The 25,994-nt window shown below is 41.9% G+C and overlaps 4 protein-coding genes across 8 annotated transcripts; all 4 read left to right on the forward strand.

Moving 5' to 3' along the window:
* The first annotated feature begins 426 nt into the window (after positions 1–426).
* On the forward strand, positions 427–7,721 carry cenpu (centromere protein U). Of its 5 annotated transcripts, none has more exons than XM_061251243.1 (15): positions 427–634; positions 1,202–1,245; positions 1,525–1,579; positions 1,730–1,853; positions 2,188–2,431; positions 2,733–2,847; positions 3,106–3,270; positions 4,019–4,165; positions 4,288–4,402; positions 5,452–5,560; positions 5,677–5,755; positions 5,878–5,925; positions 6,302–6,363; positions 6,828–6,984; positions 7,584–7,721. In XM_061251243.1, the coding sequence occupies exons 2-15, from the start codon at positions 1,241–1,243 to the stop codon at positions 7,704–7,706; spliced, it is 1,548 nt and encodes a 515-aa protein (XP_061107227.1). In that variant the 5' UTR covers positions 427–634; positions 1,202–1,240; the 3' UTR covers positions 7,707–7,721. The 5 variants fall into 5 exon arrangements, with proteins under 5 accessions (XP_061107227.1, XP_061107228.1, XP_061107231.1 ...); XM_061251244.1 differs by lacking the exon at positions 427–634 and adding an exon at positions 641–916; XM_061251247.1 differs by lacking the exon at positions 427–634 and adding an exon at positions 641–859.
* Positions 7,722–8,657: 936 nt separating this feature from the next.
* LOC133134812 (caspase-7-like) lies at positions 8,658–13,025 on the forward strand. Its single transcript, XM_061251249.1, has 6 exons — positions 8,658–8,774; positions 10,104–10,243; positions 10,839–10,967; positions 11,450–11,625; positions 11,891–12,014; positions 12,350–13,025. Coding segments are annotated over exons 1-6 (801 nt in total). The 5' UTR covers positions 8,658–8,772; the 3' UTR covers positions 12,580–13,025.
* Positions 13,026–17,044: 4,019 nt separating this feature from the next.
* LOC133135204 (caspase-3-like) lies at positions 17,045–21,827 on the forward strand. The gene is made up of 6 exons (XM_061252043.1): positions 17,045–17,231; positions 18,878–19,017; positions 19,773–19,901; positions 20,385–20,560; positions 20,830–20,953; positions 21,357–21,827. Coding segments are annotated over exons 1-6 (801 nt in total). The 5' UTR covers positions 17,045–17,229; the 3' UTR covers positions 21,587–21,827.
* Positions 21,828–21,963: 136 nt separating this feature from the next.
* LOC133135205 (caspase-3-like) lies at positions 21,964–25,517 on the forward strand. Its single transcript, XM_061252044.1, has 6 exons — positions 21,964–22,758; positions 23,523–23,611; positions 23,880–24,008; positions 24,258–24,433; positions 24,760–24,889; positions 25,009–25,517. Exons 1-6 carry the CDS (start codon positions 22,724–22,726, stop codon positions 25,233–25,235), a joined length of 786 nt encoding a protein of 261 aa, XP_061108028.1. The 5' UTR covers positions 21,964–22,723; the 3' UTR covers positions 25,236–25,517.
* The last annotated feature ends 477 nt before the right edge of the window (positions 25,518–25,994 follow it).

The following is a 25,994-nucleotide window of genomic DNA, read 5'->3' on the forward strand; positions in this document are numbered from 1 at the left end:
TGCTCATTTCTTTTGAGTCGATTTGACAGTGGGCTTTGGTTCTGAAATTGCAACACCGTGGTAACACCGTACAATATACAGACTACCCAATTTCGTCAAACCCAGTTTACTGTTCATTGATGAACCCTTTTAAAAACCTACATTAAAACAATTCTAGTACGTAATCATCTTGCTGCCAGCATAATGACGGATATACTTTTTTTTTACCACTAGAATTTCGGTTTATTTTAACAGAATATGTGATTGAATGACCAATATCATTCACTTGTATTTACTTTAGGCATAATCTATCAACGTTAATAGCAAAATAGTGATGACCATCCAAGCCACTAGGCGGCAGAAATACAAGCCTCTGTTAAATGGAATAGTCCAAAGTTTAGGGAGGTGAGTGTGGCAATCGTTTTTTTACGCTTTCCCGCGTAACTTTTCAGTTCATACAATTAGAGTGAAGATAGTTTCCTTACACCAGCATTTAGGGTCGCTGTTGCATTTGTCCGTGAGATTTTCCGTTTATGTCAATATCAAGTCAATGCTTTAAAGCCGATCACCCCATGTTTTTATCTGTAGCAATTGTGGAGTCGCTGTCAAATTGAATGTTCGCGGGAAGAATATAAACAAGCAAGTACGATACAAGGTAGGAATGATTGTGTGAATTATCTAACTGAACTAACAGTTAGTTACGAACTAATTGTTGATAAGGTCGCTAACTAACTAGACACAATCAATCTGTTCACGGTGTCCCAGGGAGAATTTTGTTTAAATGCCTATTTTCTTCATTTGGAGAGCTAACTCAGCTCGTAGCTAACATGCTGTGGAAATACGTAACTAAGTTAGCCTAGCTACTAAAGTTAATTACAAGGTAACAACACGCAGGTTGGTTAGCTAGCTAACTAACTTAACCGGCTGTCTAACCAAGGTGGGAACCAGTCTGAAAATGTGAATTATATGTTAGCAAGCAGCATAGAAATGCATGAGGCAACGGTAGCCTCAATTTGATGCGTAAGGCGTGGTAAATGCTTCTTGTCCTGTCCGACAGAAATTAATTTAACGGTCATTTATAATTTACACTGTTGTTGTCTGTGTCGGAATGAACACTTCTGCTTCTCTTAATTTTTTCTTGGGAAACTAAGCGGAGTTAATTCTCTCGTATGCTAAACGTCAGAACGGAACGTTACGTGCTGTTTTCTTTGCTGTTTTCCAGGTGACAGGTTCATATTTTTTGCAGCTGACATCTGACAAAATGAGGTAACTTGCGACAGTTCTATGTTGTTTACTACTTGCTAGTTAATAATGTGCGTTTCTCCTTAGAATGTGGCTGAACAGATTTAGCCAGTTATTCTAACGTTTGTTAGGTTTTTGCTAATTTGCTCATTGTTTTTTTATTTGTTTTTTTTATTAACATTGTTTATTGGAAGCGTATGCTGAACAGCGACAAGCGAAATAAATTAAACTTGACGTTATCACTGCTGCCTACATTGTAATCTCCACTTAAAATCAACCCTTTGTTTTTGCTTTTGGAAAAAGTTCAAAGAAGAGCAGAATGGGAAAGATGCTGAAAAATGTTCAGAAAGAACTTCAGGTATGTTGCTTTATTTCATGTAACATTATGTAGGTAATATTAGATTACATTAACATTAGTAACATTTGGGTATTTATGATTGCCTATGTAATGTGACTGCGCATGTATTTAAACCTAAAAAAAAAACGATTTCCAACGAACATCGACTAGAGTTCGGGAGCAGAGAAGGCCAGGACAGCACAGAAAGCGCAGGCGGTCTTGCCCATATCGCCATTGGACGTGTCCTCCATTGAGAAAGGCAGCTTTTTTGAAGATGACGAGGTTCTCAGCTATGGTGAGTTGAATTGCCTTAATTTCATTACATTATTGACATTTTGCAGACGCTCTTATCCAGAGCGACGTACAGTTGATTAGACTAAGCAGGAGACAATCCTCCCCTGGAGCAATGCAGGGTTAAGGGCCTTGCTCAAGGGCCCAACGGCTGTGCTTATTGTGGCTACACCGGGATTAGAACCCCCGACTTTGCGTGTCCCAGTCATTTACCTTAACCACTACGCTACAGGCCGCCCCTACTTATGAGAAGTAATATCTCTGTATTTATTCAATTAAGAACATTGCAAACGCATGCTATAGTTGCGAACTCAGCGCGTCCCTTATGCCCACTGTAGGGAACCCACTGCACAGCACCGCGGTGGAAGACGACTTCAGTCCTGACCAGGGGCCAAAGGCCAAGAACACGGGAGCAGAAGCTAGAGGGCCCAGTCGTGCTGAGACGCCTAAACGACCAAGCCGTGCAGACAAGCGCCAGACCTCAGGAAAGACCAGCGCCCCACTGTCATCGACAAGCTCCGCCCCAAAGGGGCGTCAACCACGCCCTCCACGCAAGAGCATTGGAATAAAGTCAAAAACCAGGTTTGGCATTATCTGCATTGCCACATTGCTATTGCTAACCATCAAGGACCACAATACGTTTGTGCCATCCCTGACAATGCAAGACCCTATCTTTAAAGAGTAATTGCACTCACTGTTTCAGCCTGGCTCTGCCTTCTACACAATTTTGCAAAGAAATGCATTCTGAGGTGCCTATCAAGTGGGCATACAAACGCCTTCACCAACAAACCAACCAGCCACTCATACAGTCGGTACTCCAAGGCTAAAGCAGCTCAGCCTCACTCATCCATCCTCTGGTGTGACTCGTATCTGGCTTTCCCAGGGCTCTGCAGAGGGTTTCAGAGGGGCTCGAATCGGACGGGGCCACCGGTCGACGGAGACGGCTGTCATCCTTGTCATCCAGCCCTCCCTCTGGAGTACAGAGCGCCAGTAACTCAGTACGACCTCTGACCCGCTCAATCTTACCAATTAATCATATGGTGGTGAAACAAGCTCTTTAGTTACATTTATCTTTCTGTGTAATCTCATGTTTTGATACCATCAATGGCAATCTCTGCTGCGTTGGGTAGGCTGTGATGTGACTCGCTTGATTAGACTTCAGTGTCGTTGTAGTTTTGTGTATCGGGTTGGCTGCAGGTGTGATATTTTCGGGGAAGGCTCTGACTGTAGGTGTGTGTGTGTGTGTGGTGCTCCAGGACTCAGGCCCTGGTGCACAGGAGCCACCTCCCAAGCGGCCCAGGGGAGCTCCGCAGGCGACCCTGGGGGCTAGGGCTCGGGCTAAAAAGGTCCCAGCTCCAGCTCTCCCTAAAAATCAGCCTCCGCTTTGTACTGAAGGCTCCATTTCTCCCCTCAGGCAGGAGGTATGAGAACTACCGTCGTCTAGATGTAGACTGTCTTTATAGTATTTTTCGACATTTAGTAGGGAAATGTGTGTAATAGTGTGAGTAATATAGTAACATGGTGTAATAGTCAATGCTTTTTCCAGCAAATAGGGCTACACAAAGCTCTTTACAATTAATGCCTGACTGTGATTGATGCAGTGTTGTGTGTGTGTGTGTGTGTGTGTGTGTGTGTGTGTGTGTGTGTGTGTGTATGTGTGACTGTGATTGATGCAGTGTTGTGTCTGTGACTGATTAATGCAGTGTTGTGTGTGTCTGACTGTGATTAATGCAGTGTTGTGTGTGACTGTGATTGATGCAGTGTTGTGTGTGTGTGACTGTGATTAATGCAGTGTGTGTGTGTGTGTGTGTGTGTGTGTGTGTGAGTGACTGTGCGTGTGTGAGTGACTGTGCTTAATGCAGTGTTGTGTCTGTGACTGTGATTAATGCAGTGGTGTGTGTGTGTGTGACTGCTTAATGCAGTGTTGTGTGTGTGTGTGTGTGTGTGTGACTGCTTAATGCAGTGTTGTGTGTGTGTGTGTGTGTGTGTGTGTGTGTGTGTGAGTGAGTGACTGTGATTAATGCAGTGTATGTGTGTGTGTGTGTGTGTGTGTGTGTGTGTGACTGTGCTTAATGCAGTGTTGTGACTGTGATTAATGCAGTGTTGTGTGTATGTGTGTGTGTGTTGTGACTGTGATTAATGCAGTGAAATGTCTGTAACTGTGCTCAGACGGGTCCGTCACAGAGCTCAGTCAGCGGGGTCAGAGAGAGCAGCACAGAGGGGCAGCCACCATCCAGAGCCAGTGCAGCTGCAGCACGTCGCAGGCACCTCTCCTCCCTGTGCTCTGAGGACCTGACTGACGAAGACCCCAGCTGGGTAAGACTGGGTCTGCTCACTCTCTCTCTCCCTCTCCCTCTCCCTCCTGATTGCCTCTTCACCGGGTGCTGTATTACAGTAACTGTGGATCTCTCCATCAGAAGTCTCTTATCTTTCCTCAGCATGAAGAACCAGGCCGGGCGTCAGCTGAGCCGCATGTGGGGGAGAAGAGGAAGCCATCCAGGGGCAGGCAGAATAAGGTGGTCCCTAAGAGGAAGTCTTCATCTGGATCCTCAGGTAAGCAGAGTAAGCTGGTCCAGAAGAGTAAGTCCATTCAAACCTTTTTTCTGTTTGCCGGGAGCAGTTTGAAAAGGTATTTGTTCTTACCTTTAAAAATAAATCACAGGTAATCAGTGAGTCAACTAGCTGGCATTGTTACACCCAGGTCGCATCCATTTGTATTAAAAATGCGTTGGTGGTGAACTAAATGCAATGTTCTGTTTGTTTGCTCACCTCAGGTGAGGTCTTAGCAGTGTATCCACAAGGTATAGGCAACTATTTCACCATAATGGAACAGTAAACGAATACTCCAGGTGGTTACGTTGTCATCCTCACAGCAATTTAGACACAAGCAACACACAAGCGTACACTCTATGTAGCTGTACTTTTCCTGCCTAATTACTAGTCTACAGCAATCAAAATGCGACTTGTCACGACACGTCACCACGCAACAGAGCTATGCGAGGACCCCGAGTGGGTCATCGACCGACACTCGCTCCTGACAGCTCCATTTGGTGGTGCGGTATGGTCTTTAGGCGGCACGGATGGTGCAGTGGGTAGCACTGCCGCCTCACAGCAAGGAGGTCCTGGGTTCAAATCCCCGTCGGCCGGGGCCTCTCTGTGCGGAGTTTGCATGTTCTCCCCGTGTCTGCGTGGGTTTCCTCCCACAGTCCAAAGACATGCACGTTAGGCTGATTGGAGAGTCTAAATTGCCCGTAGGTATGAGTGTGTGAGTGAATGGTGTGTGTGCCCTGCGATGGACTGGCGACCAGTCCAGGGTGTATTCCTGCCTTTCGCCCAATGTATGCTGGGATAGGCTCCAGCCCCCCTGCGACCCTGTTCAGGATAAGCGGGTTCAGATAATGGATGGATGGATGGATGGTATGGTCTTTATGATCATGGACTGGTCATTCACAGTAGTCCATGGGGATGTATTGCTTCATGAATATTATGGTCTGTCTGGGAAGGGCTGCCTTTTGGGGAAGTGTTTGAGTAGTCTAGCCTGGGGCTTGTTGTCGGGCCCGGAGACATTGAGAAATGCAGGTTGCGATCGTTGTATTCCTCAGGTGATGCCGGGCCTTCCGGTAAACACAAACACCGGGAAAGAGATACTAGGAACCCCATTGATCTTGACGTGGTACTCGATGCGTTCCTGGAGTTTGTGTCGCACTACAGGTGAGTGCATCATTAGTGTGGTGCAGAGGATGCTGTAAAGTGAGCCAGCATGTTAACTGACCATTTCTGTCGTATCACCATTATGCACTGAAAACTACCCTTGGTTCTGTGTTCAGAGAGACTGTCGACTCGGCTCCAGTCAGACAGGCAATAGATGCGGTTTCAGACATGTTTGAGGATCAGCTCACAGAACTAGTAAGTAGCAGTAGCAAACTATGAGCTAATGTTGTCTAATGTCTCTTTTTATGATCTAAACTGGTGAGTATTATATATGTGAGTCATAGGAGGTAACTGAGTTAAAACCAATCTCGTTTTAGATAACCAACACAAAGGAATTGAACAGTCTGAAAAGGGAAAACATTAAGGTACGAATTTACCATTCTTGATTTTTGTTCTCCACCTTTTGGCAGTAATTTTGGTTCTATTTTGACAGATTGATGCATAAGAAAATGACACCAGAAAACAAATAGAAAATGTACAAGTTTCCCCATGAATGTATATTTTGATGTCATTGGCTATTGACTTGTTGCAAAAATCGTTTTTAAATTATATTATTAAAGCTGTGGTAGAACAGCTTCATCCAAAGAAACCCTGATTTTAAATGTAGATTTTTCTGTGCTATTCACTGTAAATCACTGGCTGTCTCGTCGTGTAGCCTGACGAGGCCAGCTATGACTTTATTATTCCAACCTAATTATTTTACTATTTTACTATTCCTGTCTATATTTCATTTCTACTCAGGTCAATGGTACCATTAACAAGAAGCGCGCCAGACTGGTCGAGATCAAAAGTGAATTGATAACGTAAGTGTTGGGAAAATATGTAGGAAAAGTTTTTGTCTTTATATCTCTGGAAATTATGTGAAAAACAAGCCGAAACTGAAAATGCTGTATTCGATTAGCCAATTTCGAAGATCACGTAATCAGTGTACCAGAGAAGGAAAATTTGCTTCTTGGCCAACAGTTCACAATTATTCTTTAAGACCATAACAACACCATAACCTGTTAACAGTATTGATAGTTGTTTTCAAAATAAGTCCAGGAACGTTTTTTGTGAATGGTTCGGACTTTTGTCTAAGTACAGCTCAAAAGGTAAACAAAAAAATGATGAAAGGCAAAATATGATCAGGACAAACATTGGTCTCAGCGACTAATAAGCAACCTTGATGTAACCATTCAACCGTGGGTTGGTTGTATGGTTACACCATTCTATCTGAATGTTAGGTGTGAAGTCATTCCTGGATTCCCTATGACTTATGACCCCTCAGGAAGGAGGCGCAGCTGAGGTCCCTGCAGAAGGAGCACGGACAGCTTCAGGAGAGGCTGACGGACCTGAGGACGGGAACCTCCTTCCTGTCGGCCCTGAGGGACCTGCACAAGAACTACCTGGCCCACCGTCAGAGACACCCTGCTGAGGAGGAAGTGGTGAGGCGGGGACACCTTAATCCAGACTTCTGCACCATGCAATTAAGCTCCTGTACCATTTACATTTTAGTCATGTAGCAGGTGCTACAATTCATTTAGTGATTTACAAGTTCCTCAACAAGTGAAAAGCAGGTAGAGCCGTTATAACCAAAAACAGAAGTCATAGTAAATGCAAGTTTTAGTTTTAGTTTTTTTCTTTTTTTAGGGGGTTTATATAGGCTATGGGGGTCAGAAAGTTGCACACAAAGCCACCACCGTGTGGACAGTGCACCTGTTCTTTAATAAGTGGGTACTCATCTAGTGCCAGTGTACAGAAAAGGGAGGGCCACTGATGGCATTCATTCTGGAGTGCTACAATGTGAAACCACAATGTGCTGAGGAGAGATTATGCTAAGAATAAATCTGCGTTATGTAGTTCGTCAAGTCTGGCAGGAAGTTTGGGAAAGCCAACTTGTACCACTTGTATTTTAATTTTTTTAATGGACAGGTTAGCACTTTAGGAGAATGAGGGTTTTAACTTCCCAGCAGTAGGATGTAATGTAGTCGAAGTGCTATTACAGTGTTGTTCCACAGTGCTGCGCTTTTTCTCCTTCTCTCAGTATGGACCCTCCAGTGTGCCGGCTCTCCTGCTGGAGGCACGCAGGGTGTTGGGGGCCGAGTGTCAGCTGAAGAACATCAACGAGAACCTGCAGCAGGCCCTGGAGCAGGCCAATCAGCATTGAGCTCTCAAGCAGATCCACCTCTCGGGCCAATCACTATTTAGCTCTCAAGCAGATTCACCTCTTGGGCCAATCACTCTTCAAAAAGCATTCCAGACCAGTGGTGATGTTCCTGCAGTGCATTTTGTCATAAAATATTGAAATGCTGATTTTATTTTGATTACAATTTGTATAACCGTAAAAGTGCCAAGATTGTTACAATGTAGATAAAAATATATGAGCAATACCTTTTTTGTTGTTTTTGAAAAGGCACAAGGCCGTGTACATGTAGTTTTGTTTAGCCCACCGATCACGTGTGCGAGTGTGCTGGTACCTTTTCTTTCTCTTAAGAATTTTCTGAAATTAACATTAAGGGAGGGTATATATGTAACATTTAAAATGACATTGTGGCCAATAACTTAGATATAATTTGGGGTGATGTCATTAAATAATATGTAATAGATTTAATATGTAATTAATAGAGAATAATATAAAAATACCATTGGTGCTTGAGTGGTGCCACTGCCGAGTATTGGATGTACAACAGCGCTATGATACCTTTTTACAATTTTGCATAAAGTGACAGTTGAGTTACATTTTTGTTCTTCAAACATCAAATTTCTCAATTGTACCCTAAACACACTTCTCTTTGTGTACGGTAAATGAGTAAACTACATTTTCCAAGCAAAATGAGTCGTATATTGCTCGCTATGGGTACAATTGTATGCACCTAGACAGGTCGTATCCCCTCTCACGAACAGTCAGAAGGAAAGTTGTCTTGTCACGATAGAAGTTATATTGCTTCACGAAAGCCAATGCTCCGCTCACCTTGGCTGCAAGGCGTGGAGAATTCCGTCGTGCTGTAGTTCGTGATTTTCCTTGGTCTAAATCTGCGCAGCATGAATTTGACAGCAGTCATTGACACTTTATGTAGACAATGCTTAATGTAAACTGAAACTGATTGTCTACCCATCTAGGAAGTTAAGTTGATAGCTGTCACCGGTCTTGACCAAGTCGGACACTATATAGACTGCTAAGCAAGATAGCTGCCAGACTTTATATTTGGAGTTTGTTCATATCGTGAAGATCAATGTAAGTTATCACGTGTTCCTTTCTCTCACAACTTTTGGACCTTTTCCTGTACGGTAGCCTGCTAAATAACTATTTGAACTGAACACATGTTCGGTTGACACTGACATTGTGAAATATTGTGAGACATTGTTAACGACACTGAACATGGGGTGTTAATTGATGCAATATTCTAATGTTCTGAAATGGTTCACTTCACTGGGTCACAGAACAGGTAAGAAAGTTATCTAAAATTGTCATATTGATCTGGACTGGCCTGTAGGTCTATCATTGGCATCCTGGCTAATGTAATGCTCAGCTCTGAACAGAAATATCTGCTTTACTATGTTACTGTCTACATGTATGCTGTACTGAAAACTACTGTATGCCCTTCAACACATTTTCTATTTGAATAGCTTCCCTATTGCTCCTCATATTGCTAAACGTTATGCTGTATGTGTCGGCCTATGTGCTTCTTCTAAGTAAGTTATGTGTTAACTACTACTTTTGGGCGTGACCCTGATGACTTGGCATTCAGAGATGCTCTTCTGCATACCACTGTTGTAATGTATGGATATTTGTGTGATCATGTCATTAACTGCTCACAGAACTGCTGCTGGATGTTTGTGTGTGAAAATCACAGATCAGCCATTTTTGATATACTCAAACCACCCTATGTGGCACCAACAATTATTCCACAGTCAAAGTCCCGTAGATCACATTTCTTCCCCATTCTGAATAACAGCTGAACCTCTTGACCAAGCCTGCCTGCTTTTATGCATTTAGTTGCTGCCACATGATTGGCTGATGAAATATTGCATTAACAAGCTGGTGTACAATTCTATCTAATAAAGTGGTACTCATAGTACACTTGGAGAAGATACATTTGAGCTATTTCATTGTTAATAATGGTTTTATTTCTTTGTTGCTTCAGTCAACCCAAGGTCATGTGTGACATACTAAACCTGAGTAAAACATGTGTTTTTCTGACAAGAAAAGTGCAACTTATTATGGATGTACTGTGCAAAAGTTTTAGGCAGGTGTGGAAAAAATGCTGTAAAGTAAGAACAATTAATATTTCAAATTTTTTAAAGCATTCTTATTTTACAGAATTATTTCACCCCTTTCCTTAAAACCTTTGCACAATACTGTATGTGTCAATAAAAGCCTGTAAAAACGGTTGTAGATAAAAGCCTGTAAAAACATCTGTAGGTAAAAGCCTTGCGACATATTCTACTGTGTGCACCGTTTGCCCAATTGATTTTTACCCTCAGGGTATCCTTATGTAGGCTACCATTTCCCATTTGTAAAGATATTTACGTAACAAACTAACAAGACAGCCTTCTCCCCCAGGGCAGATGAGGCCTCCCCACAGGTAGCACCATCACAGGTGACTGAGGACTCTGATCCTGATGAGTACAGATACAACATGGACTACACCAGCATCGGCCGGTGTGTCGTCATCAACAACAAAAACTTTGATAAAAATACAGGTAACATGAATGTAGATGGTCTCAGCATCTGTCATATGAAAAACTATATCCAGGAATGCTGATTGTTCTGGTGACTGAGCACTTGGATTTGAACCCCATTTGTGTTAAAAGATGTAAGTGCAGGGTCTATTCCAGGAGGGCCAGTGGGAATGCTGGTGTTTGTAAATCACTCCTGTACTGGACCACAGTAAAGTGTTTCCACAAAGGATCTTGTGTATGTGTAGTCTGTAGCTGCAACTGCTTGTTAAAAGAAAAGCCCAATTGGGCATGATTGATGTAAATGGTAAATGGTTGGCATATCTACAGCACCTTTATTCAAACCACTGTACAATTGATGCTTCTCATTCACCCATTCATACGCCAACAGCGATTAGCTGCCATGCAAGGCACCAACCAGCTCATCAGGAGCATTTAGGGCTTAGGTGTCTTGCTCAGAGACACTTCGACACACCCAGGGCGGGATGGAACTGCCGCCTGAGCCACCTGAGTAAACTTACAGATGTAAACTGTGTCAAAGGACACTAGTCAGATTATTGTTCCCATTGTTTTCAAAAGTGTGTCAGGATGGTGTGAGCAATCATTTCTTTCTCAAAAGGATTGAGCATCCGCGAAGGCACGGACTTAGATGCTGGTCTCGTGATGAAAACATTCAGAGGGCTGGGTTATGACGTTAAGATTTTCAAAGACCTGACTGCAGCGAAGATTGAGGAGGAACTGACTAAAGGCAAGTTGGGATCAACCTTCACTTTTGTAGTTTATGCTCTTGTTCACAATGAATTAAACTTAATTCCATAATTTAGTTGAATAATTGAATATAGCTGTTCAATAAATCAACAGCCATAGGTGCTGAATGAAATTAGAAATATGGCCAACCACAGCCAACCTTTAAGGACCAAAGACTAATAAAAAAGCTCAGTAAAAAAAGTCTTAACAACGGTTTTAGTATTATAATGAGACTAAAAATCTTATTTTTTCCCCCTCTAAAGTCCAAAATATTAGTTTGTTTTAAGATACTGTTTGCTTTACAAGTTAAATTTTCTGATCCCATTTGGAAATCTTGTGAATCAAAACTGTCTCATTTTGCAAAACAGTAACAGGAGTAGGATTTTAAGTCTAAATATAAGAGTAAAATGCTTATTTTGGGGGAGAGGTGTTGCAGTGTAGTTGTGAGAGATTGATGCCCCTAACTCTGTGCATTGTACTCAGTCTCTAAGGAGGACCACAGCAAGATGGCTTCCTTTGTGTGCGTGCTCCTGAGTCACGGGGAGGAGAACGTGCTGTATGGGACGGATAGTGCTGTGGAGCTCAGCAAGCTGACCGGCCTCTTCAAAGGAGACAACTGTGCTACCCTGGTGGGCAAACCCAAACTGTTCTTCATCCAGGTACCCTCCCACAGCCGTCTCTCTGCTTACATTTTCCCACAAACTTTACTCAAGTTTGCTCTCAGACTGAGTCGTCAGAGTTGTCAGTAATCACAAAGTTGTCCCTAATAACTCTCTAGGCCTCAGTTCCAGTTTCTTGCCATCATTTGATTTTTTTTTTTTGACCTCACGAGTGTATGTGTGTACGCTATGGTCTGTAAGTGTAGTGGGTTAGGTGGAAATCGCAGTGGTAACTGCTGTCCGTTGTTCCATGTGTGTGAGGCAGGCATGCCGTGGGACAGAACTGGATGGCGGAGTAGAGATGGACAGTGTTGCTGTTGAAGATGACGAATCGCCCACAAGGATCCCAGTTGAGGCGGACTTCCTGTACGCCTACTCCACTGCACCAGGTAACATGGTTACTGCATTGTTAAAAAAAAAACTTGGAAAGATCTGTCACTACCTAGAATTCACAACACCTTTACCTACTATCTACATATTGAACGCATGTTCGACCAGCTGTTCATCAGAAGAATGCCTTTACAAGCTGCAGTCCAACACTCTTGAGCTTGGCATGTCTTTCTCTTGCCGTTTGTTCTTCCCATGTTTATGAAATATACTTCAATATTTTTAACATATATTTCTTAAACTCTAGATTTAATAAAATATACTATTATCCATTGTGCAATGACGCTCCTGATTGGTTCTCACTGTTCTGTAGTTGATTTCTGCTTCTCTGTCCCAGGGTACTACGCCTGGAGGGACACACAAAATGGCTCCTGGTTCATTCAGTCCTTGTGTTCCATTCTGGATGAGTTTGGAAAACAGCTGGAAATAATGCAGCTCATGACCCGTGTTAACAACATGGTGGCACTGAACTTTCAGGTGACCCACAGAAAACCAAGTTTGAATGCCAAGAAGCAGATGCCCTGCATTGTGTCTATGCTGACCAAAGAGCTGTTCTTCACAAAATAATGCTCTCCTAATAGATACTGTAAAACAAGTATGTGATTCTTTATTATGTAAAGCAAGATCTATAAGGAGACTTTTATTTTCGTTTACTTGTGTTTTAATTATTGGTTTATTATGTGGAACGATCTCTGACTCTAGACTCATCCAATAATACTTCCAGGAGAGACAGCAATACAAATACATTAAGAGACGTTCAGCTGTTACACAATGTAGATTAAAACTATATGTTGTGGTGTCATTATTTTGGTTGTTTACACTTGTCTACTTGTCTTGTCTATCTGACAATGTAGGAGAAACATGAGAGCATTCACCTGGGGTAGCTGAAAGCCTGTGCTGGATTATGAATAGTACTGTGATATGAAAATATTTGACCCTCACAGGAGTACAGACCTGCCATCATACTTGCTGTCAATGTCAACTGCTGTTGCAAATATCCTCACAAAGTGCAAATTGGCAATAAAGATACTTCTGGAGAAAATTGGTGTGTCTCATCTGTTTCACATCATAATGCTGAAAATGAAAGAAACCAAGAACACATTCACAGTTACCGTTTCAATTACTCCTCAAACCTTTCTTTCTGACTATCTATGGGCAATTTGCCATAAGCAAATAAGGTTAAAGTTACATTTCTTTTCATATTGAAAAATCAGTTCCTTTTTTCTGATACATCACATGCTACTTCTGGGACATCACGTGATCATTAAATGAATGGCTTCACCTCGCCTGTTGGCTCTTCCATAGTTCTAAAACCATTTTTCCAGGCCTGTAAAAATGCTGTTACCAGGATTTTTTTTTATATCAGAAAACAAATGTATGTCACCCGCCTGCTTACTTGCCTCCACTGGCTGCACATGGTTCACATCAAATTCAAAACATTGGTGCTAGCCTTCCAAGCTGTTAAGGGGTCAGCCCCAGCTTACCTCCAAAAGATCATCAAACCCTACACGCCTGCCAGACCTCTTCATTCGGCCTCCACAAGCTGTTTGGCGCCTCCACCTCTCCAAACTTCCACCTCCCACTCACGACTACTGTCTGTTCTGGATCCACAGTGGTGGAACAAACTCCCCGTGGAGGTCAGAACAGCCAAATCACTTGCCATCTTCAAGCTGTACTTCTCCCCGTCCCTCCCTACGTCCCTGTAAACTGTTGTCTTTACCAGTGTTATTTACTTGTGTAGTAGGATGATAACTTCACTAAGTTTGGTTTGCTAAGAAGTTTATTCTTACATTTGCATGTTGTGCTATTACCATTTATAAATAAAAAATAAATCAGGCGATCAAATAGGCCCTGGTCCTTATCTTTGATTTACAGGTAGCAGTAGAAATTGTACTTCCCTCTCGGGCAGGGGTCGGCAACCCTGGTCCTGGAGAGCCACAGGGTGTGCTGGCTTTCGTCTCCACCTTAAAATAAGCAACCGATTCAGACCCAAGAAACCAGGTGAGGTGAGTTAACTGTGTAATCGACGGCTTTCATTGATCAATTAATGCCAAGTAACAACGAACGACACCCTCTGGCTCTCAAGGACATGGGTTGCTGACCCCTGCTCTAGGGTCTTTCAGCACGCTTATCTCTGGTTATGGGTATGCACTTTGCACTTTGTTGTATATCACTCTGAATAAGAGCATCAGCCAAATGCCATAAATGTAAAAGGAACAATCCTGTCTTATACATGTGTTCTGTGTAGGTGCTGCTTATATTAAATTATTTGGCAGCTTTGAAGAAAATCCAGCCTTTTCCTGTACAGCAGGGGTTATAATTATGTTGGTAAATGCCTTCTGGAAAAAACTACTGGAAATAACAAAGATCCTGACCATGGTCAACCACAGGGTGGCGCTGGACTTTGAGTCAAACAACTTAAAACCTCTGGGGTCGGCGGTGTCACAAAATCAGAGCAACCTTCCTTTCTATTTGGACGATTTGGAGATTTTACCATACAGATGCAATGAACATATTGACAGAAACCTGGGAAACCTGGGAAAAGCAGAAATAACTTGGCTAAACAGACCAACTCCAAGAGCAAGTGTATTTCTTACGATCATATTCGTAGATTCAAATGGAGGGAGGACTAAGGTACATTCTAAAAAAAAGGTCAGAATCAGAAATCCATGTACAGCCAATCATCAGAGCAATGTGACCGTTAAAATGATTGCGAATAGCAGTTTTTTTTTTCCATACGGGCCTTAGTCTGAGTGGGGGTAGTGCGGTTTTCAGTGCAACAGAACGGTTGCCTTGGTCATTGGCAGCATGGTGAAACGCAGGACCACATAACTCTAAAACCAAGTCCTACATTTACTGAACACTTCCCAAAGGGGCAGGGGGATGTTGCACACAAAACCACCACCATGTGGACAATGCACCTGTTCTTTAATAAGTGGGTACTCATCTAGTGCCAGTGTACAGAAAAAGGAGGGCCACTGACTTGTGCAGGATGGTATTCATTCTGGAGTGCTGCAATGTGAAACCACAATGTGCTGAGGAGAGATTATGCTAAGAATATATCTGAGCTGTGTAGTTTGTCAAATATGACAGGAATTTTGGGAAAGCCAACTTGTCTTTGAATACCACTTGCATTATTCTTTCTTTTTTACGGACAGGTTAGCAGTTTAGGAGAATGAGGGTTTTAACTTCCCAGCACAGGATATAATCCTGTATAATCTAGTCGAAGTGCTATTACAGTGGTGTTCCGTAGTGTAGCGCTGTTTCTCCTTCTCTCAGTATGCCGGCTCTCCTGCTGGAGGCACGGGTGTTGGGGGCGAGTGTCAACTGAAGAACATCAACGAGAACCTGCAGCAGGCCCTGGAGCAGGCCAATCAGCATTGAGTTCTCAAGCTGAGCCACCTCTGAGGCCAATCAGCATTGAGCTCTCAAGCAGATTCACCACTCGGGCCGATCGCTCTTCAAAAAGCATTCCAGACCAGTGGCTGTGTGAATGTTAATAGAAAAACTGCCGTGCATTTTATGTCGTAAAATACTGAAATGCAGAGCTTTTTAATTCGATTATAATGTGTAAAACCGTAAAAATGCCAAGATTGTTGAAGTGTAAATAAAATGTATGAACAATACCTTTTTGTTGTTTTTCAAATGAAAAGGCACAAAAGGCCATGTACACATAGGCTACGTAGTTTTGTTTAGCCCACCGATCACGTGTGTTAGTTTGTGTCGGCTCCAAATTTTCTGAAATTAACATTAAGGGTGTAACGGGGAGGTGCGGAGAGCCAAGCGCGACTAAAGGTGATCCTAAATGAGCGAACACACCAAACGTGTCCGCCACCCAGGCCCCGGGGAAATAGCAGAGACCGGGGTACAAACGGAGACAGCTCCGTACAAATAAGAGCCCCAAATAACGGCTCAAATTAAAACTACCCATTAAAACCAGGGCGAAGAAATAACGAAAAACAGAGTGCATAGACGTGCGCACTCAACCCCCGAAACGGGGGGGGGGGGGGGGGAACCCAAAATAAACGTACAACCTAGTGTAAAATACTAGGCACAGAAAATAAAACACCAGGAGTCGCAGCTCCGGAAAAACTTAGAAACAAAAGTACATACCCGGGACACCGTCCCGTACCCACAGACGAAAAATAAAAGAAAACCAAGAAACTCAAACCCTAGGAAGGTGTTCGAATACGGCACACTGCCATCGAACAGAACCCCTTCCTTACCTAAATTAATAATGCTCTTTTTTGCGAGTAGCAAAACCAACACCCAGCACAATACCTGACTCGAATACCAGCTTGGGTGACAGAGCGTAAGTGCACACCGAAGCAACGACTGAAGGGGAATGAGAGCTTAAATACTCTCCAGAGGTAGGTACCTGGCTGATACTAATGACTACCAGGTGAAGGTAATCAAGCACCCCCCTGGTGGTCACGGCCGGTACTCCTCCCCAACCCTGACAAAGGGAGGGTAGATTTGTAAATGAATGAGGGGTATCATCAAAACATCAATTGCCACAATGTGGTCTATCTTCTAGTGATATAACTATTGTTGTTGTAAATAAACTTCTGTAACAAAATATACAGTCCTACCTGTGCAACACATGAATAGGACTATTTGGTCAGGTCGGATAAATTGAAGATGCTGAATGTCATTACCGATGTAAAATAATGGGTAATGTCTCAAGAACAAAACAAGCGCGTGTGGTTCTTCTGTTTGAGACCAAAAGAAACGTTGTACAAAGGAAATGGCATTTAAAATGAAATTGTGGCCAATAACTTAACGAGTAGACTACATTTTCCAAGCATAATGAGTCATATATTACTCGCTATGGGTACAATGTTATGCCCCTTGACAAGTCGTATCCCCTCTCTTACGAACAGTCAGAAGGAAAGTTATCCTGTCACGATCGTAGTTATATTTATTCACGGAAGCCAATGCTCCGCTCATCTTGGCTGCAAGGCGTGGAGAATTCCGTCATGCTGTAGTTCGTGATTTTCCTTGGTCTAAATCTGCGCAGCATGAATTTGACAGCAGTCATTGACACTTTATGTAGACAATGCTGAATGTAAACTGAAACTGACTACATTGTCTTCCCATCTAGGAAGTTAAGTTGATACCTGTAACCGGTGTTGACCAAGTCGGAAACTATATAGACTGCTAAGCAAGATAGCTGCCAAACTTTATATCTGGAGTTTGTTCATACCGTGAAGATCAATGTAAGTTATCACGTGTTCCTTTCTCTCACAACTTATGGACCTTTTCCTGTACGGTAGCCTGCTAAATAGCTATTTGAACCGAACGCATGTTCGGGTGACACTGCATAGGCGAAATATTGTGAGACATTGTTAACGACACTGATCATGGGGTGTTAATTGATGCGATATTCTAGCATAATGTTAATCAAACACAATTGACTGTAGACTACATATTTTGAAATGGTTCACTACACTGGGTCACAGAACAGGTAAGAAAGTTTTCTAAAATGGTCATATTCATCTGGACTGGCCTGTAGGCCTATGTGTTAATCCAATTGATCTGCGTTGACCGTTGAGCAATTTGTACAGTAGTATAAGGCAAACGAGAATGGCACTCAAGGAGATACCGAATAACACCGCGCGAGTGGGCAAAGCCTTTGCCAAAATCTGAAAGCGCTGCTCTCCCCCCTCTGGGTGCCGTTACATGAAACATAGGCTGAACAGAGAGCAGTATTGCATTAGTTTGTGTAATTTGATTATTTCAAAATGATGTATCCGGATTTATCTCACGCGTCGTGCGATTTATTTTTCTCTGCCCCCGCGCCCCACCCCCTAGTGGTCGAATGAATACCATACTGCAATCACTCTATTTTGCGCCACAGAACGGAAATACTGCATGCCCTTCAACACATTTTCTATTTGAATCGCTACATTGTCAGCTTCCCTATTACTCCACATATTGTTAAACGTTATACTGTAGCTGTAGGCCTATGTGCTTCTTCTAAGTAAGTTATGTGTTAACTACTACTTTTGGGCGTGACCCTGATGACTTGGCATTCAGAGATGCTCTTCTGCATACCACTGTTGTAATGTATGGATATTTGCGTTATCATGTCATTAACTGCTCACAGACCTGCTGCTCACTGGATGTTTGTGTGTGGAAATCACAGGAGATCGGCCGTTTCTGATATACTCAAACCACCCTACGTGGCACCAACAATCATTCCACAGTCAAAGTCCCGTAGATCACATTTCTTCCCCATTCTGAATAACAGCTGAACCTCTTGACCAAGCCTGCATGCTTTTATGCATTTAGTTGCTGCCACATGATTGGCTGATTAAATATTGCATTAACAAGCTGGTGTACAGTTCTATCTAATAAAGTGGTACTCATAGTACACTTGGAGAAGATACATTTGAGCTATTTAATTGTTAATAATGGTTTTATTTCTTTGTTGCTTCAGTCAACCCAAGGTTATGTGTGACATACTAAACCTGAGTAAAACATGTTTTTCTGTCAAGAAAAGTGCAACTTATTATAGATGTACTGTGCAAAAGTTTTAGGCAGGTGTGGAAAAAATGCTGTAAAGTAAGAACAATTCATATTTCTAATTTTTTTAAGCATTCTTATTTGACATAATTATTTCACACCTGCCTAAAACCTTTGCACAATACTGTATGTGTCAATAAAAGCCTGTAAAAACGGTTGTAGATAAAAGCCTGTAAAAACATCTGTAGGTAAAAGCCTGTGCGTTTCTTGCGACATATTCTACTGTGCACCGTTTGCCCAATTGATTTTTACCCTCAGGGTATCCTTATGTAGGCTACCATTTCCCATTTGTAAAGATATTTACGTAACAAACTAACGAGACAGCCTTCTCCCCCAGGGCAGATGAGGCCTCCCCACAGGTAGCACCATCACAGGTGACTGAGGACTCTGATCCTGACAAGTACAGATACAACATGGACTACACCAGCATCGGCCGGTGTGTCATCATCAACAACAAAAACTTTGATAAAAATACAGGTAACATGAATGTAGATGGTCTCAGCATCTGTCATATGAAAAACTATATATATACATATATATATATTTTTTTTTTACACTGTTAGTAAGATTTTCAGTACTTTATCAGTATTTTACAGATTTCAGTATGTGATTCAAAAAAGAGTTTCAGTAATGGAACTGTTTGCTAATGATTTTGCTTATGTGTCACATTGAATATATCCAGGAATGCTGATTGTTCTGGTGACTGAGCACTTGGATTTGTAGTGAAACCCATTTGTGTTGATTAAAGGTCGTAAGTGCAGGGTCCATTCCAGGGGGGCCAGTGGGAATGCTGGTGTTTGTAAATCACTCCTGTACTGGACCACAGTAAAGTGTTTCCACAAAGGATATTGTGTATTTGTAGTCTGTAGCTGCAACTGCTTGTTAAAAGAAAAGCCCAGTTGGGCATGATTGATGTAAATGGTAAATGGTTGGCATATCTACAGCACCTTTCTTCAAACCACTGTCCAATTGATGCTTCTCATTCACCCATTCATACACCAACAGCGATTAGCTGCCATGCAAGGCACCAACCAGCTCATCAGGAGCATTTAGGGGTTAGGTGTCTTGCTCAGAGACACTTCGACACACCCAGGGCGGGATGGAACTGCCGCCTGAGCCACCTGAGTAAACTTACAGATGTAAACTGTCAAAGGACACTAGTCAGATTATTGTTCCCATTGTTCTTCAAAAGTGTGTCAGGATGGTGTGAGCAATTATTTTTTTCTCAAAAGGATTGAATGCTCGCGAAGGCACAGACGTAGATGCTGGTCTTGTGATGAAAACATTCAGAGGGCTGGGTTATGACGTTAAGATTTTCAACGACCTGACTGTAGAGAAGATCGAGGAGGAACTGACTAAAGGCAAGTTGGGATCAACCTTCACTTTCGTAGTTTATGCTCTCGTTCACAATGAATTAAACTTAATTCCATAATTTAGTTGAATAATTGAATATTGCTGTTCAATAAATCAACAGTCATAGGTGCTGAATGAAATTAGAAATATGGCCAACCACAGCCAACCTTTAAGGACCAAAGACTAATAAAAAAGCTCAGTAAAAAAAAGTCTTAACAACGGTTTTAGTATTATAATGAGACTAAAAATCTTATTTTTTCCCCCTCTAAAGTCCAAAATATTAGCTTGTTTTAAGATACTGTTTGCTTTACAAGTTAAATTTTCTGATCCCATTTGGAAATCTTGTGAATCAAAACTGTCTCATTTTGCAAAACAGTAACAGGAGTAGGATTTTAAGTCTAAATATAAGAGTAAAATGCTTATTTTGGGGGAGAGGTGTTGCAGTGTAGTTGTGAGAGATTGATGCCCCTAACTCTGTGCATTGTACTCAGTCTCTAAGGAGGACCACAGCAAGATGGCTTCCTTTGTGTGTGTGCTCCTGAGTCACGGGCAGGAGAACAGGCTGTATGGGACGGATAGTGCTGTGGAGCTCAGCAAGCTAACCGGCCTCTTCAGAGGAGACAACTGTGCTACCCTGGTGGGCAAACCCAAACTGTTCTTCATCCAGGTACCCTCCCACAGCCGTCTCTCTGCTTACATTTTCCCACAAACTGTACTCAAGTTTGCTCTCAGACTGAGTCGTCAGAGTTGTCAGTAATCACAAAGTTGTCCCTAATAACTCTCTAGGCCTCAGTTCCTGGGAGTTTTTTTTCTTGCCACTATTAGATTTTTTTTTTTTTGACCTCACAAGTGTATGTGTGTACGCTATGGTCTGTAAGTGCAGCGGTTAGGTGGAAATCGCAGTGGTAATTGCTGTCCGTTGTGTGTGTGAGGCAGGCATGCCGTGGGACAGAAATGGATGGCGGAGTAGAGACGGACAGTGTAGCTGTTGAAGATGACGAATCGCCCACAAGGATCCCAGTTGAGGCGGACTTCCTGTACGCCTACTCCACTGCACCAGGTAACATGGTTACTGCATTGTTAAAAAAATCTGTCACCACCTAGAATTCACAACACCTTCACATATTTACCTTTACGTTCATCTCTGCATTTTAGTTATTATTTTGTAATTTCAGCTTGTTTGCATCCTGGTTAACAGGTAAATGAGTTTAATTTATTGACTATCACCTACTATCTACATACTGAACGTTTGTTCGACCAGCTGTTCATCAGAAGAATGCCTTTACAAGCCGCAGTCCAACACTCTTGAGCTTGCCATGACATGTTTATGAAATATACTTCAATATTTTAAACATATATTTCTTAAACTCTAGATTTTATAAAATATACTATTATCCATTGTGCACTGACGCTCCTGATTGGTTCTCACTGTTCTGTAGTTGATTTCTGCTTCTCTGTCCCAGGGTACTACGCCTGGAGGAACCCACAAAATGGCTCCTGGTTCATTCAGTCCCTGTGTTCCATTCTGGACGAGTTTGGGAAACAGCTGGAACTAATGCAGCTCATGACCCGTGTTAACAACATGGTGGCACTGAACTTTCAGTCAAACTCCTTCACACCAGGGTTTAATGCCAAGAAGCAGATACCCTGCATTGTGTCTATGCTGACCAAAGAGCTGTACTTCCAGAAATAATGCTCTCCTAATAGATACTGTAAGAAAAGTCTGTGATTCTTTATTATGTAATGTAAGATCTATAAGGAGACATTTATTTGGGTTTACTTTATTTTATTTTATTATTATTAATTATGTGTTTGGAGGACTGTCTAGAAAATACTGACAAATTCAGATGTGGTGAAAAGCAACCGGTGCAGTTTAATCGATGTCATGATTTACTAATGGCTTATATTGTAAATAGTAAAAAATTATGAACACACATTTGTCTTTTAAAATCTGTCGTATTGATCCCAAAAGGTAAAGAGGAGGATGTACGCTTACTAACGATACCAAAGGTATCTCTATACTCTACAGGTATCAAGGGGGTGCCCCGTTTCATTTTTAGTGCCACCAAACCATGTTTTTGAGAAAAATGTTTTCGTAGTGAGAGTTAAGCGAGGCTGCGATACAACTGGGATAACCTGGGATAACTCCGGGCTATAACTTGTCATCTTATGTGTAAACCCTTTTAAAACTATAGGTGATCATACAGACATACAGCGAAAACATTAACATATAGAAGGCAGCTGATGTGATTGTTTCTGATTGGTGAACGATGACAAGCAGGCTGGCCTCCAAAGTTGTTACTTTCACCATGACATATTGCGTTTAAAAGCTTAAAAACTATATTATACAAGGTATTGTTCTACATTAGTGCTACTGCACTCACGTCTTGCGGTCCGCAGTGTATGCAGACAGGCCTATTTGCTCCTACAGTGGGCTACACAACTTAATTTCACTAATAATTGTACCTGCTTGGTTCAGATAATAAGCTAATGAGTAAAATCAGGTGGTGTCGGGCATGGCTGAAGCGAATGCCTGCAGACATACAGGACGTGGAGTTGAGTAGCGCTGTTCTACGAAACGAAGATGCAAGCCCAAGACATTTTGTACATAAACATCGAGTGCCATCCTAATTGCTGCTCATGTTTAATACTGTTGCAAATATCTGCACAAAGTGCAAATGGACAATAAAGATACGTCTGCAGAAAATGGGAGTGTCTATCTCTCTTACGCCATTATGTTGAAACTGAAAGAAAAAATCAAGAACCCATTCACGGTTACTGTTTCAGTAACTCCCAAAGCTTTTTCTCCGTGAAAGACAAAGACAGTACTATGGATCCTGCAGCACTGATCACAGAAGGGAAAAGGTAGCTATGTTATGTGTGACTGTTGTGTTGGTTATATCTGGTAATCTCCAGCATTCTCAGTGTAAAATATACGTAACTGTTAATGGTGAGAAGATTAAGGTACGCTGATATGTGTCACAATATATTGTAGTAATTATTTAGCTTCATTACCCAATTATTTATGCTATAGGATGAGTTTTCTGTAATGGAAATCATTATAAATCAGTGTACTATAATTATGTATTATATTATACTATCATTTATTATGAATTATAAGTATATATATATGAATATGTAACATACATTTTGCTTTGCAATGATGGAATATTTGGATAAATTACAACGTGCAAATGAAGTGTTGACACAAGTGTTGCATCCATAGCTTATCTAATTAACCCAATCAACAATTTATTACATATTTTGGTAGACACACTTAGGAATATTTTTATCAAACTGTGAATATGTGAGCATAGTTATGGCAATTTGGCATTAGCAAATATGGTCAAAGTTTATATTTTTTAAAATCTCAGTCAAATTGAAAAATCAGTTCCTTTTTTCTGATACATCACATGCTACTTGACACAATGTGATCATTAAATGAATGGTTTCACCTGACCTGTGGGGTCATTACTTCCGTAATTCTGAAACCCTTTTTACAGGCCTGTGAAATATGCTGATATCAGGAATATTTATATCAGGAAACAAGCAAATATTTAAGAACAATTCAAAAGGTGTGAATTGTATGCTGTGTAGGTATGTGAAGCTTATATTACATTATTTGGCAGCTTTGAAGAAAATCCCAGCCTTTTCCAGTACAGCAGGGATTATAATCATGTGGGTAAATGCCTCATCATCAACAATGAAAACTTTGATGGTGAGTGTTATCAAAATCATTGTGTATTTCTAAAGTGGGCACACAAGCAAAACCCTCAGTTTGGACACAGCTGTTTGCGTAGTAGAGTATGAATATGACAATTTGATTCTGACTGTAAATGCACACACATTTTTATTACAGGTTTTGTATAGGTACTATAGGCATAAGAACATTAATTGTGTGTATTTTAGCATTTTAAATAGCATGTTAATGTAATATTATTTTGATGCATACTCTAAAAGTCACTTCCTTTCTCTCATCTGTGAAGTCATGTCTCAGCGGAAAGGCACGGAGGTGGACAGGATGCTACTGCAGAGGACCTTTACGTCCCTCAAGTTCACTGTGCAGGTGGAGAATGACCTGTCCGCTGATGACATGCTGAAGGCCCTCCAGAGAGGTGAACTCTATCCACTATTCTTTTATGATGTCTACTGTTGACGACAGTTGCACTATCAAAAACATTTTTGTGTTACTGCTTTTCTGTTACAAATATACAATGTATGTGTTACAAAGTAGACTGTCAAACGCAACTCAAAATGTCCTTAACTAGACATGAAGTTGTGTCCAAAAATGGTTATTATAATGATTATTCACGAGGCGTTGTTTTAACACATCTGTCACTGCCTTGCTGTTCCCTGGCTCCCAGTGTCTGAGGAAGACCACACCGACATGGCCTGCTTCGTTTGCGTGCTGCTCAGCCACGGGGAAAATGGGACCCTTTGGGGAACGGACAGACAGGTTCCTCTGCGAAGCTTGACCTCTGTCCTCTCTGCAAAGAGATGCCCAAGCTTGGAGGGGAAACCCAAACTGTTCTTCATCCAGGTACAGAATGGCCGCTCTCGCCTATACAGAAAACACACCAGGATTTCAAACTGACGGGTGCAACCCCAGAAAATCTGATTTTCTAATATTTCTCCTGTCAGGGCCCTTGCTAACCACCCCACCCCCCCCTATCTATACAATGCCTGTTCAAACTCATCTAAGTTAAGTAGACTCTGAACGTAACTGACTTATGAGAGTTCTGTTGAGCTCCTTTCTTGGCATGCTCTAGTCTTGGGAACACTGTTAACGCAAAACCAGGAAGGCATTCTTCATGCCACAAGTGCAACAATCCAAGCAGTTAGCCCAACCGCCTGTGGTCTGTGCAGGCTTGCAGGGGGCGCGAGTACGATCCGGGTGTTGAAACCGTTGAGACGGACTCGGCGGAGGAAAAACAGCCTGCACAAACGACAGAGATTCCAGAGGGCGATTTCCTGTGCAGTTACTCCACAGTTCCAGGTGCAGATATTACACCATGTTACGCTTATCATTTTTTCACAATGATGAATGTGTAACAAAGACTTAAAAACTTTGCTGAAGATAACTGATGTACTCTCGCTGTATTTTTAATATTACAGGATATTTTTCTTGGAGAAACCAAATGGCTGGCTCGACCTACATCAGATATCTGTGTGAAATGCTGAAGCTGAACAAACACCTGGAAATAACAAAGATCCTGACCAGGGTAAACCACAGGGTGGCACTGGACTTTGAGTCAAACACCTTAAACTGGCAAACCAGTAGAAAAAAGCAAATGCCCTGCATTGTGTCCATGCTTACAAAAGAGGTCTTCCTCACTGCTTAACACTCAAGTGTCTAAGGTTACCCACACGTTTGTTGCCAAATTAATAAAGTCTGACAGGTACAATAACAATGATAAAAATGATAACTGATATTGAAATTAGAAAGAAATTATTGTTATTCCGCTGTCTTATTTCCTATTTGATGTTTGTCACGTGATCGTCAACAACTGTCTTGTTTTGTAACTTTGTGTTGTAGCCCTATGCCAGGTCCCCCTTGCAGAAGAGATTTTGTTCTCAATGGGAAATTCCTGGTTAAATAAAGTTTAGTAAATACTATATAATAACTCGAAAAAATTCCAGGGAAATTTTAAGTGTGCTGCTGCTGGTGCCCATCCCTCACACAAACACAGATGTAACCCACAATTTGGTCCTCACAAAAATGGAGAACCTCATCTATACACGTGTGTGTGTGTGTGTGTGTGTGTGTGTGTGTGTATTTGCCCTTATGATAAGTTCATAGGCCACACACACACACACACACACACACACACAGATCTAAAACAAAATTTGGTCCTCACAAACATAGACATCCTCATCTATACACATGTTCCGGTCCATACACATGTTCTGGGCAGTTGCTAAGGTGTTCTGGGCGGTTGCTAGGGTGTTCTGGGTGGTTGCTAGGGTGGTCTGGGCAGTATAAAGGTACAATTCCCAAGGTGGCGTTGTCTGGCTAAGTATGGGTTGCTCAACCACACCCACCCTCCTGTTACAGTTAGCACAACCATTAAGACATGGACATAGAAATAAAACAGTTAAAA

Source organism: Conger conger, chromosome 8 (assembly GCF_963514075.1).
Source record: "Conger conger chromosome 8, fConCon1.1, whole genome shotgun sequence".
Lineage (NCBI taxonomy): Eukaryota > Metazoa > Chordata > Actinopteri > Anguilliformes > Congridae > Conger > Conger conger.